We start from the raw sequence: 15,945 nt of genomic DNA, 5'->3' as shown, positions 1-15,945 counted from the left end.
ATCTATGTACAGTCACTTTACCCCCACCTACATGTACACATCTACCTCAACTAACCTGTACTACTGTTTATTATCTATGTACAGTCACTTTACCCCCACCTACATGTACATATCTACCTCAACTAACCTGTACTACTGTTTATTATCTATGTACAGTCACTTTACCCCCACCTACATGTACAATCTAGCCTCCACATTGATTCTGTACCCCCTGTATAAAGCCTCCACATTGACTCTGTACCGGTACCCCCTGTATATAGCCTCCACATTGACTCTGTACCGGTACCCCCTGTATATAGCCTCCACATTGACTCTGTACCGGTACCCCCTGTATATAGCCTCCACATTGACTCTGTACCGGTACCCCCTGTATATAGCCTCCACATTGACTCTGTACCGGTACCCCCTGTATATAGCCTCCACATTGACTCTGTACCGGTACCCCCTGTATATAGTCTCCACATTGACTCTGTACCGGTACCCCCTGTATATAGCCTCCACATTGACTCTGTACTAGTTCCCCCTGTATATAGTATCCACATTGACTCTGTACCAGTACCCCCTGTATATAGCCTCCACATTGACTCTGTACTGTACCACCCTGTATATAGCCTCCACATTGACTCTGTACTGGTACCCCCCTGTATATAGCCCCCACATTGACTCTGTACCGGTACCCCCTGTATATAGCCTCCACATTGATTCGTTACCGGTACCCCCTGTATATAGCCTCCACATTGATTCGTTACCGGTACTCCCTGTATATAGCCTCCACATTGATTCGTTACCGGTACTCCCTGTATATAGCCTCCACATTGATTCGTTACTGGTACTCCCTGTATATAGCCTCCACATTGATTCGTTACCGGTACTCCCTGTATATAGCCTCCACATTGATTCGTTACCGGTACTCCCTGTATATAGCCTCCACATTGATTCGTTACCGGTACTCCCTGTATATAGCCTCCACATTGATTCGTTACCGGTACCCCCTGTATATAGCCTCCACATTGATTCGTTACCGGTACTCCCTGTATATAGCCTCCACATTGATTCGTTACCGGTACTCCCTGTATATAGCCTCCACATTGATTCGTTACCGGTACTCCCTGTATATAGCCTCGTTATTGTTATTTTATTGTTACTTTTTATAATTTTTTACTTTAGGGTATTTGGTAAATATTTTGTTAACTCTTCTTGAACTGCGCTGTTGATTTAAGGGCTTGTTAAGTAAAGCATTTACTCTTCCACCTGTTGCATTCGTCACATGGGGCGTAGCCTAGTGGTTAGAGTGTTGGACTGGTAACCAGAAGGTTGCAAGTTCAAACCCCCGAGCTGACAAGGTACAAATCTGTCGTTCTGCCCCTGAACAGGCAGTTAACCCACTGTTCCCAGGCCCTCATTGCAAGTAAGAATATGTTCTTAACTGACTTGCCTGGTTAAATAAAAATAAATCTGACAAATAATGTTTGATTTGATTTGAAACCCATTTCATGAAGCTCCCGATGAACAGTTGTTGTGCTGACGTTGCTTCCTGAGGCAGTTTGGAACTCGGTAGTGAGTGTTGCTTCCTGAGGCAGTTTGGAACTCGGTAGTGAGTGTTGCTTCCAGAAGCAGTTTGGAACTCTGTAGTGAGTGTTGCTTCCAGAGGCAGTTTGGAACTTGGTGTTGCTTCCAGAGGCAGTTTGGAACTCGTTAGTGAGTGTTGCTTCCAGAGGCAGTTTGGAACTTGGTAGTGAGTGTTGCTTCCAGAAGCAGTTTGGAACTCGGTAGTGAGTGTTGCTTCCAGAGGCAGTTTGGAACTTGGTAGTAAGTGTTGCTTCCAGAGGCAGTTTGGAACTCGGTAGTGAGTGTTGCTTCCAGAGGCAGTTTGGAACTCAGTAGTGAGTGTTGCTTCCAGAGGCAGTTTGGAACTCAGTAGTGGAGTGTTGCAACTGAGGACAGATGATTTTTACGCGCTTCAGCACTCGGCGGTCTCGTTCTGTGAGCTTGTGTAGCCAACCACTTGCAAGGCTGAGCCACTGTTGTTTCCACTTCACAATAACAGTTGATAATAATTACAGTTGACTGGAGGGGCGGCTCTAGCAGGGCAGACATTTTGACCAACTGACTTGTTGGAAAGGCGGCATCCTACGACGGTGCCACGTTGAAAGTCACTGAGCTCTTCAGTACGTGCCGTTCTAAAGACAATGTTTGTCTATGGAGATTGCATGGCGGTGTGCTCAATTTTATACACCTGTCCACAACGGATGTGGCTGAAATAGCAGAATCCACACATTTTGAAGGGGTGTCCACATACTTTTTGTGTATATCCAGTGTAGAAACCCCCCCACACAAAAAATATATAATTTAAAATAAAATAAAATCAAGTTGGTCATAACCACTTTTAGTTTGCCCTTTGCCCATGCATTGATATTCATATTAGTATTACATTGTATAATATGTGAGAATAGTGAGGACATTGCCTGACTAAATAGAAGGGATGTAGTCATGGAGACGTGTCTGTAGTCATGGAGACGTGTCTGTAGTCATGGAGACGTGTCTGTAGCCGACGTGTCTGATGCAGGAACACGTCATAAAAGCCGTGAATAGCGGTACCATTGTTATTAGCATTATTTTTTGACATGCCGAGTTGAAACCAACCTTTTAAACGTCGTCGTTCTCATGGTAACCCGTATGTGGATTTGACCTCCACCGAATACCCATCAATTGGGAAACAAACGGAAGTGACCACATCTCTCACAACAACAACAAAAAAACTGATCAAAAATGACATCACGGGACATTAAAAAGCAACACGAGAGCTTTAGAAATGTATGCATTTCAATGTAGGCATTTTCTAACAACCTACTTGTTCAAGTAGGCTACTTCAAGCCCCTCGTAGGCCTATTCTAAGTAGTCTACTTCAAGCCCCTCGTAGACCTATTCTAAGTAGGCTACTTCAAGCCCCTCGTAGGCCAATTCTAAGTAGGCTACTTCAAGCCCCTCGTAGGCCTATTCTAAGTAGGCTACTTCAAGCCCCTCGTAGGCCTATTCTAAGTAGTCTACTTCAAGCCCCTCGTAGGCCAATTCTAAGTAGTCTACTTCAAGCCCCTTGTAGACCTATTCTAAGTAGGCTACTTCAAATCCCTTGTAGACCTATTCTAAGTAGGCTACTTCAAGCCCCTTGTAGACCTATTCTAACAACCTACTTGTTCAGGTAACCTACTTCAAACCCCAATAGGCCTATTCTAGGGGTAGGCTACTTCAAGCCCCTTGTAGGCCTATTCTAAGTAGGCTACTTCAAATCAAATTTATTTATATAGCTACTTCAAGCCCCTCATCAGGCATATTCAAAGTAGGCTGTTCAAGCCCCAGCCTAAAACCCCAATACAGGGGGTACTATTCTAAGCCCCTAGGCTACTTCAAATCAAATCAAATTTATTTATATAGCCCTTCGTACATCAGCTGATATCTCAAAGTGCTGTACAGAAACCCAGCCTAAAACCCCAATACAGGGGGTACCGGTACTTCAAGCCCCTCGTAGGCCTATTCTAAGTAGGCTACTTCAAGCCCCTCGTAGGCCTATTCTAAGTAGGCTGCTTCAAGCCCCTCGTAGGCCTATTCTAAGTAGGCTGCTTCAAGCCCCTCGTAGGCCTATTCTAAGTAGGCTACTTCAAGCCCCTCGTAGGCCTATTCTAAGTAGGCTACTTCAAGCCCCTCGTAGGCCTATTCTAAGTAGGCTACTTCAAGCCCCTCGTAGGCCTATTCTAAGTAGGCTACTTCAAGCCCCTCGTAGGCCTATTCTAAGTAGGCTACTTCAAGCCCCTCGTAGGCCTATTCTAAGTAGGCTACTTCAAGCCCCTCGTAGGCCTATTCTAAGTAGGCTACTTCAAGCCCCTCGTAGGCCTATTCTAAGTATGGTTACTTCAAGCCCCTCGTATTGTGTAACATGGAAAACAAAATGTATATGTCATTATTTCATTACCAGATCACATTGGGAATAAGCCCACTGAGCCATGTCATTTGTTGTCATTATATTCAGAATAATTCATAGGAAGAGCGTTGAGTGTTTCTCAATAGACTATCCTACACAACAGCACAGTAGCCTCGGTGTCCAATCAGCAGCACAGTAGCCTCGGTGTCCAATCAGCAGCACAGTAGCCTCGGTGTCCAATCAGCAGCACAGTAGCCTCGGTATCCAATCAGACAACAACACAGTAGCCTTGGTGTCCAATCAGACAACAACAACGTAGCCTTGGTGTCCAAACAGATCATCAGTTCACTAAAGATATTAGATCCAACATGACATTAACTTTCTCTACTTTCTCTACTGACTGTAGAGGGCTCTACTGACTCTACCAGGCGGTCCTGTAGGGGCTCTACTGACTCTACCAGGCGGCCCTGTAGGGGCTCTACTGACTCTACCGGGCGGCCCTGTAGGGGCTCTACTGACTCTATCGGGCGGTCCTTTAGTGGCTCTACTGACTCTATCGGGCGGTCCTTTAGTGGCTCTACTGACTCTATCGGGCGGTCCTGTAGGGGCTCTACTGACTCTACCAGGCGGTCCTGTAGGGGCTCTACTGACTCTACCAGGCGGTCCTGTATGGGCTCTACTGACTCTACCAGGCGGTCCTGTAGGGGCTCTACTGACTCTACCAGGCGGTCCTTTAGGGGCTCTACTGACTCTACCAGGCGGTCCTTTAGGGGCTCTACCAGGCGGTCCTTTAGGGGCTCTACCAGGCGGTCCTTTAGGGGCTCTACCAGGCGGTCCTTTAGGGGCTCTACTGACTCTACCAGGCGGCCCTGTAGGGGCTCTACTGACTCTACCAGGCGGCCCTGTAGGGGCTCTACTGACTCTACCAGGCGGCCCTGTAGGGGCTCTACTGACTCTACCAGGCGGCCCTGTAGGGGCTCTACTGACTCTACCAGGCGGCCCTGTAGGGGCTCTACTGACTCTACCAGGCGGGCCTGTAGGGGCTCTACTGACTCTACCAGGCGGTCCTGTAGGGGCTCTACTGACTCTACCAGGCGGCCCTGTAGGGGCTCTACTGACTCTACCGGGCGGCCCTGTAGGGGCTCTACTGACTCTACCGGGCGGCCCTGTAGGGGCTCTACTGACTCTATCGGGCGGCCCTGTAGGGGCTCTACTGACTCTACCGGGCGGTCCTTTAGGGGCTCTACTGACTCTATCGGGCGGTCCTTTAGGGGCTCTACTGACTCTATCAGGCGGCCCTGTAGGGGCTTTACTGACTCTATCGTGCGGTCCTGTAGGGGCTCTACTGACTCTACCAGGAGGTCCTGTAGGGGCTCTAACTTTTATTATTGTGTTCTATTCAACAGCATGGACCAGAAGTCATGGAAGCAGGGGAAGAGGAAGGCAGAGAAGGACGAGATGGTGGGGGCTAACTTCTTCCTCACTATCTCCACGCCCTCCGGACCCCCCCTGGACCTGGTCGAGGTCGAGTCCAAGATCGACGGCTTCAAAGCTTTCACTAAGAAAATGGACGACAGCGTGGTCCAGGTCAACGCCACCACCAACGAGTTCGCCCGGAAACAGATCACGGGGTTTAAGAAGGAGTACCAGAAAGTGGGCCAGGCGTTTAATGTCCTAGGACAGGCGTTTGAGCAGGACCAGCAGGCGTATTCAGTAGGGTTGAACCAGGCCATAGCGTATACAGGAGAAGCATACGATGCTATCGGAGACTACTTTGCAGAGCAGCCGAGACACGATGTGGATCCGTTAATGGATTTGTTACAGCTGTACCAGGGACATCTGGCCAACTACCCTGACATCATCCACGTACAGAAAGGTAATGTCCTCCTACTACCCTGACATCATCCACGGTACAGAAAGGTAATGTCCTCATACTACCCTGACATCATCCACGTACAGAAAGGTAATGTCCTCATACTACCCTGACATCATCCACAGAATGGTAATGTCCTCAGAATGGAAAGGTAATGTCCTCATACTACCCTGACATCATCCACGTACAGAAAGGTAATGTCCTCATACTACCCTGACATCATCCACGTACAGAAAGGTAATGTCCTCATACTACCCTGACATCATCCACGTACAGAAAGGTAATGTCCTCATACTACCCTGACATCATCCACGGTACAGAAAGGTAATGTCCTCCTCATACTACCCTGACATCATCCACTGTACAGAAAGGTAATGTCCTCCTCATACTACCCTGACATCATCCACTGTACAGAAAGGTAATGTCCTCATACTACCCTGACATCATCCACGGTACAGAAAGGTAATGTCCTCATACTACCCTGACATCATCCACGGTACAGAATGGTAATGTCCTCATACTACCCTGACATCATCCACGTACAGAAAGGTAATGTCCTCATACTACCCTGACATCATCCATGATACAGAGAGGTAATGTCCTCCTCATACTACCCTGACATCATCCCATGTACAGAATAGGTAATATCCTCATACTACCCTGACATCATCCCATGTACAGAATAGGTAATGTCCTCATACTACCCTGACATCATCTCATGTACAGAATCGGTAATGTCCTCATACTACCCTGACATCATCCACGGTACAGAGAGGTAATGTCCTCCTCATACTACCCTGACATCATCCCATGTACAGAATAGGTAATGTCCTCATACTACCCTGACATCATCTCATGTACAGAAAGGTAATGTCCTCATAATACCCTGACATCATCCACGGTACAGAAAGGTAATGTCCTCATACTACCCTGACATCATCCACTGTACAGAAAGGTAATGTCCTCATACTACCCTGACATCATCCACTGTACAGAAAGGTAATGTCCTCATACTACCCTGACATCATCTCATGTACAGAATAGGTAATGTCCTCATACTACCCTGACATCATCCCATGTACAGAATAGGTAATGTCCTCATACTACCCTGACATCATCTCATGTACAGAATAGGTAATGTCCTCATACTACCCTGACATCATCCCATGTACAGAACCCATACTACCCTGACATCATCCACGGTACAGAATGGTAATGTCCTCATACTACCCTGACATCATCCACGGTACAGAGAGGTAATGTCCTCCTCATACTACCCTGACATCATCCACGTACAGAACCCATACTACCCTGACATCATCCACGGTACAGAAAGGTAATGTCCTCATACTTCCCTGACATCATCCACGGTACAGAATGGTAATGTCCTCCTCATACTACCCTGACATCATCCACGGTACAGAATGGTAATGTCCTCATACTACCCTGACATCATCCACGGTACAGAGAGGTAATGTCCTCCTCATACTACCCTGACATCATCCACGTACAGAACCCATACTACCCTGACATCATCCACGGTACAGAAAGGTAATGTCCTCATACTTCCCTGACATCATCCACGGTACAGAAAGGTAATGTCCTCCTCATACTACCCTGACATCATCCACGGTACAGAAAGGTAATGTCCTCCTCGTACTACCCTGACATCATCCATGGTACAGAAAGGTAATGTCCTCCTCATACTACCCTGACATCATCCACGGTACAGAATGGTAATGTCCTCCTCATACTACCCTGACATCATCCACGGTACAGAAAGGTAATGTCCTCATAATACCCTGACATCATCCACGTACAGAAAGGTAATGTCCTCCTCATACTACCCTGACATCATCCACGGTACAGAAAGGTAATGTCCTCATACTACCCTGACATCATCCACGGTACAGAATGGTAATGTCCTCATACTTCCCTGACATCATCCACGGTACAGAATGGTAATGTCCTCCTCATACTACCCTGACATCATCCACGGTACAGAATGGTAATGTCCTCATACTACCCTGACATCATCCACGGTACAGAAAGGTAATGTCCTCCTCGTACTACCCTGACATCATCCACGGTACAGAATGGTAATGTCCTCATACTACCCTGACATCATCCACGGTACAGAAAGGTAATGTCCTCCTCATACTACCCTGACATCATCCACGGTACAGAAAGGTAATGTCCTCATACTACCCTGACATCATCCACGGTACAGAAAGGTAATGTCCTCATACTACCCTGACATCATCCACGGTACAGAAAGGTAATGTCCTCCTCATACTACCCTGACATCATCCACGTACAGAAAGGTAATGTCCTCATACTACCCTGACATCATCCACGGTACAGAAAGGTAATGTCCTCCTCGTACTACCCTGACATCATCCACGTACAGAAAGGTAATGTCCTCATACTACCCTGACATCATCCACGGTACAGAATGGTAATGTCCTCATACTACCCTGACATCATCCACGGTACAGAAAGGTAATGTCCTCCTCGTACTACCCTGACATCATCCACGGTACAGAAAGGTAATGTCCTCCTCATACTACCCTGACATCATCCACGGTACAGAAAGGTAATGTCCTCATACTACCCTGACATCATCCACGGTACAGAATGGTAATGTCCTCCTCGTACTACCCTGACATCATCCACGGTACAGAAAGGTAATGTCCTCATACTACCCTGACATCATCCACGGTATCCAGGTAAGAAACACCTGGTAATGTCCTCCTCAGTACTACCCTGACATCATCCACGGTAGGCAGAAAGGTAATGTCCTCATACTACCCTGACATCATCCATTTAACGGGTACAGAACAATTTAACCAGGTAATGTTTAACCTCCCTTTATTTAACCAGGTAGGCTACCCTTTATTTAACCAGGTCATTGAGAACACCTTTATTTAACCAGGTAGGCTAGTTGAGAACACCTTTATTTAACCAGGTAGGCTAGGTAATGTCCCTCATAACTACCCACCTTTATTTCATCCAGGTAGTTGAGAACACCTAATTTAACCAGTCCTCAGAACACCTTTATTTAACCAGGTACAGAAAGGTAATGTCACTCCTTTATTTAACCAGGTAGGCCAGTTGAGAACACCTACCAGGTAGGCTGACATCAACCAGGTAGGCAGAAAGGAACTTTTTTCTTCTTCACCTTTATTTAACCAGGTAGGCTAGTTGAGAACACCTTTATTTAACCAGGTAGGCTAGTTGAGAACACCTTTATTTAACCAGGTAGGCTAGTTGAGAACACCTTTATTTAACCAGGTAGACTAGTTGAGAACACCTTTATTTAACCAGGTAGGCTAGTTGAGAACACCTTTATTTAACCAGGTAGGCTAGTTGAGAACACCTTTATTTAACCAGGTAGGCTAGTTGAGAACACCTTTATTTAACCAGGTAGACTAGTTGAGAACACCTTTATTTAACCAGGTAGACTAGTTGAGAACACCTTTATTTAACCAGGTAGGCTAGTTGAGAACACCTTTATTTAACCAGGGAGGCTAGTTGAGAACACCTTTATTTAACCAGGTAGGCTAGTTGAGAACACCTTTATTTAACCAGGTAGGCTAGTTGAGAACACCTTTATTTAACCAGGTAGGCTAGTTGAGAACACCTTTATTTAACCAGGTAGGCTAGTTGAGAACACCTTTATTTAACCAGGTAGGCCAGTTGAGAACACCTTTATTTAACCAGGTAGGCTAGTTGAGAACACCTTTATTTAACCAGGTAGGCTAGTTGAGAACACCTTTATTTAACCAGGTAGGCCAGTTGAGAACACCTTTATTTAACCAGGTAGGCCAGTTGAGAACACCTTTATTTAACCAGGTAGGCTAGTTGAGAACACCTTTATTTAACCAGGTAGGCTAGTTGAGAACACCTTTATTTAACCAGGTAGGCAAGTTGAGAACACCTTTATTTAACCAGGTAGGCCAGTTGAGAACACCTTTATTTAACCAGGTAGGCTAGTTGAGAACACCTTTATTTAACCAGGTAGGCCAGTTGAGAACACCTTTATTTAACCAGGTAGGCCAGTTGAGAACACCTTTATTTAACCAGGTAGGCTAGTTGAGAACACCTTTATTTAACCAGGTAGGCCAGTTGAGAACACCTTTATTTAACCAGGTAGGCTAGTTGAGAACACCTTTATTTAACCAGGTAGGCCAGTTGAGAACACCTTTATTTAACCAGGTAGGCCAGTTGAGAACACCTTTATTTAACCAGGTAGGCCAGTTGAGAACACCTTTATTTAACCAGGTAGGCCAGTTGAGAACACCTTTATTTAACCAGGTAGGCTAGTTGAGAACACCTTTATTTAACCAGGTAGGCTAGTTGAGAACACCTTTATTTAACCAGGTAGGCTAGTTGAGAACACCTTTATTTAACCAGGTAGGCTAGTTGAGAACACCTTTATTTAACCAGGTAGGCCAGTTGAGAACACCTTTATTTAACCAGGTAGGCTAGTTGAGAACACCTTTATTTAACCAGGTAGGCCAGTTGAGAACACCTTTATTTAACCAGGTAGGCCAGTTGAGAACACCTTTATTTAACCAGGTAGGCTAGTTGAGAACATCTTTATTTAGCCAGGTAGGCTAGTTGAGAACACCTTTATTTAACCAGGTAGGCTAGTTGAGAACACCTTTATTTAACCAGGTAGGCCAGTTGAGAACACCTTTATTTAACCAGGTAGGCTAGTTGAGAACACCTTTATTTAACCAGGTAGGCCAGTTGAGAACACCTTTATTTAACCAGGTAGGCTAGTTGAGAACACCTTTATTTAACCAGGTAGGCTAGTTGAGAACACCTTTATTTAACCAGGTAGGCCAGTTGAGAACACCTTTATTTAACCAGGTAGGCTAGTTGAGAACACCTTTATTTAACCAGGTAGGCCAGTTGAGAACACCTTTATTTAACCAGGTAGGCTAGTTGAGAACACCTTTATTTAACCAGGTAGGCTAGTTGAGAACACCTTTATTTAACCAGGTAGGCCAGTTGAGAACACCTTTATTTAACCAGGTAGGCTAGTTGAGAACACCTTTATTTAACCAGGTAGGCCAGTTGAGAACACCTTTATTTAACCAGGTAGGCCAGTTGAGAACACCTTTATTTAACCAGGTAGGCTAGTTGAGAACACCTTTATTTAACCAGGTAGGCCAGTTGAGAACACCTTTATTTAACCAGGTAGGCTAGTTGAGAACACCTTTATTTAACCAGGTAGGCTAGTTGAGAACACCTTTATTTAACCAGGTAGGCTAGTTGAGAACACCTTTATTTAACCAGGTAGGCTAGTTGAGAACACCTTTATTTAACCAGGTAGGCTAGTTGAGAACACCTTTATTTAACCAGGTAGGCTAGTTGAGAACACCTTTATTTAACCAGGTAGGCTAGTTGAGAACACCTTTATTTAACCAGGTAGGCTAGTTGAGAACACCTTTATTTAACCAGGTAGGCTAGTTGAGAACACCTTTATTTAACCAGGTAGGCTAGTTGAGAACACCTTTATTTAACCAGGTAGGCTAGTTGAGAACACCTTTATTTAACCAGGTAGGCTAGTTGAGAACACCTTTATTTAACCAGGTAGGCTAGTTGAGAACACCTTTATTTAACCAGGTAGGCTAGTTGAGATCACCTTTATTTAACCAGGTAGGCTAGTTGAGAACACCTTTATTTAACCAGGTAGGCTAGTTGAGAACACCTTTATTTAACCAGGTAGGCTAGTTGAGAACACCTTTATTTAACCAGGTAGGCTAGTTGAGAACAAGTTCTCATTTACAACTGCGACCTGGCTAAGATAAAGCAAAGCAGTGTGACACAGACAACAACACAGAGTTACACATGGAATAAATAAACGTACGGTCAATAATACAATAGAAAAAGTCTATATACAGTGTGTGCAAATGAGGTAGGATAAGAGAGGTAAGGCAATAAATAGGCCATCGTGGCGAAATAATTACAATTTAGCAATTAAACACTGGAATGGTAGATGTGCCGATGATGAATGTGCAAGTAGAGATACTGGGGTGCAAAGGAACAAAAATAAATAACAGTGGGGATGAGGTAGTTGGATTGGGCCATTTACAGATGGGCTATGTACAGGTGCAGTGATCGGTGAGCTGCTCTGAAAGCTGGTGCTTAAAGCTAGTGAGGGAGGTAAGAGTCTCCAGCTTCAGTGATTTTTGCCATTTGTTCCGGTCATTGGCACCAGAGAACTGGAAGGAGAGGCGGTCAATAGGAGGAATTGGCTTTGTAGGTGACAAGTGAGATATACATGCTGGAGCGCATGCTACGGTTGGGTGCTGCTATGGTAACCAGTGAGCTGAGATAAGGCGGGGCTTTACCTAGCAAAGACTTATAGATGACCTGGAGCCAGTGGTTTTGGCGACGATTATGAAGCGAGGGCCAGCCAACGAGAGCATACAGGTCGCAGTGGTGGGTAGTTGTTGGGGCTTTGGTGACAAAACGGATGGCACTGTGATAGACTGCATCCAGTTTGTTGAGTAGAGTGTTGGAGGCTGTTTTCTAAATGACATCGCCGAAGTCAAGGATCTGTTGGATAGTCCGTTTGGCAGCGTGAGTGAAGGAGGCTTTGTTGCAAAATAGGAAGCCTATTCTAGATTTAATTTTGGATTGGAGATGTGTGATGTGTGCTTAATGTGAGTCTGGAAGGAGAGTTTACAGTCTAGCCAGACACCTAGGTATTTGTAGTTGTCCACATATTCTAAGTCAGAACCGTCCAGAGTAGTGATGCTGGACGGGCGGGCAGGTGCGGGCAGTGATTGGTTGAAGAGCATGCATTTAGTTTTACTTGCATTTAAGAGCAGTTGGAGGCGGAAGGAGAGTTGTATGGCATTGAAGCTTTTTTAGAAGTTAGTTAACACAGTGTCCAAAGAAGGGCCAGATGTACACAGAATGGTGTCGTCTGCGTAGAGTTGGATAAAATAATCACCCACAGCAAGAGCGACATCATTGATGTATACAGAGAAAAGAGTCGGCCCAAGAATTGAACCCTGTGGCACACCCATAGAGACTGCCAGAGGTCCGAAAAACAGGCCCTCCGATTTGACACACTGAACTCTATCAGATAAGTAGTTGGTGAACCAGGCGAGGCAATCATTTGAGAAACCAAGGATTTTGAGTCTGCCGATAAGAAAGTCGAAAGCCTTGGCCAGGTCGATGAATAGAGCTACACATGTCATCATACTGTTAGGCTCAGGTCTACGTCACAGTCACACGCCAAGTCTATCAGGACTAGACCGTCACACGCCAAGTCTATCAGGACTAGACCGTCACACGCCAAGTACATCAGGACTAGACCGTCACACGCCAAGTCTATCAGGACTAGACCGTCACACGCCAGGTCTATCAGGACCGTCACACGCCAAGTCTATCAGGACCGTCACATGCCAAGTCCATCAGGACTAGACCGTCACACGCCAAGCCTATCAGGACCATCACACGCCAAGTCTATCAGGACTAGACCGTCACACGCCAAGCCTATCAGGACCAGACCGTCACACGCCAAGTCTATCAGGACCGTCACACGCCAAGTCTATCAGGACCGTCACACGCCAAGTCTATCAGGACTAGAGCGTCACACGCCAAGTCTATCAGGACCGTCACACGCCAAGTCTATCAGGACCGTCACACGCCAAGTCTATCAGGACCGTCACACGCCAAGTCTATCAGGACCGTCACACGCCAAGTCTATCAGGACCGTCACACGCCAAGTCTATCAGGACCGTCACACGCCAAGTCTATCAGGACCGTCACACGCCAAGTCCATCAGGACCGTCGCACTGTTTCTTTTTTTGATCACAGTTATTTGATTAATCGAAGTGATCACCTTACTATTTCCATCCTCTTTGTGACCCATGACCCTGGGCTGTCAATCATCGAATGATCACTATTATCTGATTGATTGATCACTCCTGATTGATGCAGCTTGTAAATTCAGTTATACAGAGATGAAAAGCTTGTAGTCTTTTAGAGAGGGAGGGGACTGGACTTAGTTTTGCATGAGAAATAGGAAATGTTTTGATTGAGATATTGACCCACACCATGCAACCTCCCTTACACAAAGACATACAGTGGAGCAAAAAAGTATTTTGTCAAAAATCTAATCCAATCAAATTGTATTTGTCACATACACATGGTTAGCAGATGTTAGTACGAGTGTAGCGAAATGCTTGTGCTTCTAGTTCCGACAATGCAGTAATATCAGCCACCAATTGTGCAAGTTCTCCCACTTAAAAAGATGAGAGAGGCCTGTAATTTTCATCATAGGTCCACTTCAACTATGACAGACAAAATGAGAAAAAAAATCCAGAAAATGACATTGTAGGATTCTTTGAATTTATGAATTTTATGAATTATGGTGGAAAATAAACTTTTTGTATTGACCAAATACTTATCTCAATACTTTGTTATATACCCTTTGTAGGCAATGACAGAGGTCAAATGTTTTCTGTAAGTCTTCACAAGGTTTTCACAGACTGTTGCTGGTATTTTGGCCCATTCCTCCAAGCAGATCTCCTCTAGAGCAGTGATGTTTTGGGGCTGTTGCTGGGCAACACAGACTTTCAACTCCCTCCAAAGATTTTCTATGGGGTTGAGATCTGGAGTCTGGCTCGGCCACTCCAGGACCTTGAAATGCTTCTTACGAAGTCACTCCTTCGTTGCCCGGGCGGTGTTTTTGGGATCATTGTCATGCTGAAAGACCCAGCCACGTTTCATCTTCAATGCCTTTTCTGATGGAAGGAGGTTTTCACTCAAAATCTCACGATACATGGCCCCATTCATTCTTTCCTTTACACGGATCAGTGGTCCTGGTCCCTTTGCAGAAAAACAGCCCCAAAGCATGATGTTTCCACCCCCATGCAGCATTCGTTGTCCTCCAAACACGACGAGTTGAGTTTTACCAAAAAGTTATATTTTGGTTTCATCTGACCATATGACATTCTCCCAATCTTCTTCTGGATCATCCAAATGCTCTCGAGCAAACTTCAGACGGGCCTGGACATGTCCTGGCTTAAGCAGGGGGACACGTCTGGCACTGCAGGATTTGAGTCCCTGGCGGCGTGGTGTGTTACTGATGGTAGGCTTTGTTACTTTGGTCCCAGCTCTCTGCAGGTCATTCACAAGGTCCCCCCGTGCGGTTCTGGGATAATTGCTCACCGTTCTTGTGATCATTTTGACCCCACAGGGTGAGATCTTGCGTGGAGCCCCAGATCGAGGGAGATTATCAGTGGTCTTATGTCTTCCATTTCCTAATAATTGCTCTCACAGTTGATTTCTTCAAACCAAGCTGCTTACCTATTGCAGATTCAGTCTTCCCAGCCTGGTGCAGGTCTACAATTTTGTTTCTGGTGTCCTTTGACAGCTCTTTGGTCTTGGCCATAGTAGAGTTTGGAGTGTGACTGTTTTAGGTTGTGGACAGGTGTATTTTATACTGATAACAAGTTCAAACAGGTGCCATTAATACAGGTAACGAGTGGAGGACAGAGGAGCCTTTTAAAGATGAAGTTACAGGTCTGTAAGAGCCAGAAATATTGCTTGTTTGTTATTGACCAAATACTTATTTTCCACCATAATTTGCAAATAAATTCATTAAAAATCCTACAATGTGATTTTCTGGAAAAATGTTTCTCATTTTGTCTGTCATAGTTGAAGTGTACCTTTGATGAAAATTACAGGCCTCTATCATCTTTTTAAGTGGGAGAACTTGCACAATTGGTGGCTGACTAAATACTTTTTTGCCCCACTGTATACACACACACACACACACACACACACACACGTTTCATTTGATTGTTCAAGTCACATGGGAGGCATCATGTGGTTTCACTGACACGTTGTGTGTTTTTCCACAACTGGTAGTGTGTGTGTGTTTGCAGTCACTGTGGTACACGACCTATCAGACACTGTATAAAGCCTGAAAACAATGGAAAATGACACAGGGTTTGCCAGGAAAGCCAGTCAGTCGATTACCCGTGACCCTACATACACTCTTACTGTAGTTGTTATTTTCTGTCTGAACGGGGCCAGAATTTTCTACGATTAATTTTGTACGGGCTCGGAATTGCCACGCTGTAAATAGAAATGACAGCATGTGACTGGTGCAGCTTGTGTG

At 45.3% G+C, this 15,945-nt stretch overlaps 1 protein-coding gene across 1 annotated transcript in view; it reads left to right on the top strand.

Moving 5' to 3' along the window:
- Positions 1-15,945, top strand: part of LOC124034723 (sorting nexin-18-like) — a 24,890-nt gene that overhangs the window by 7,287 nt on the left and 1,658 nt on the right. The window contains exon 2 of the mRNA XM_046348210.1: positions 5,323-5,792. Coding sequence (XP_046204166.1) covers positions 5,323-5,792 — 470 coding nt within the window. The remainder of the gene's footprint in view (positions 1-5,322; positions 5,793-15,945) is intronic.

Source organism: Oncorhynchus gorbuscha, linkage group LG04 (genome assembly GCF_021184085.1).
Source record: "Oncorhynchus gorbuscha isolate QuinsamMale2020 ecotype Even-year linkage group LG04, OgorEven_v1.0, whole genome shotgun sequence".
Taxonomy (NCBI): domain Eukaryota; kingdom Metazoa; phylum Chordata; class Actinopteri; order Salmoniformes; family Salmonidae; genus Oncorhynchus; species Oncorhynchus gorbuscha.
This window is presented reverse-complemented; position numbering and strand designations above follow the sequence as displayed.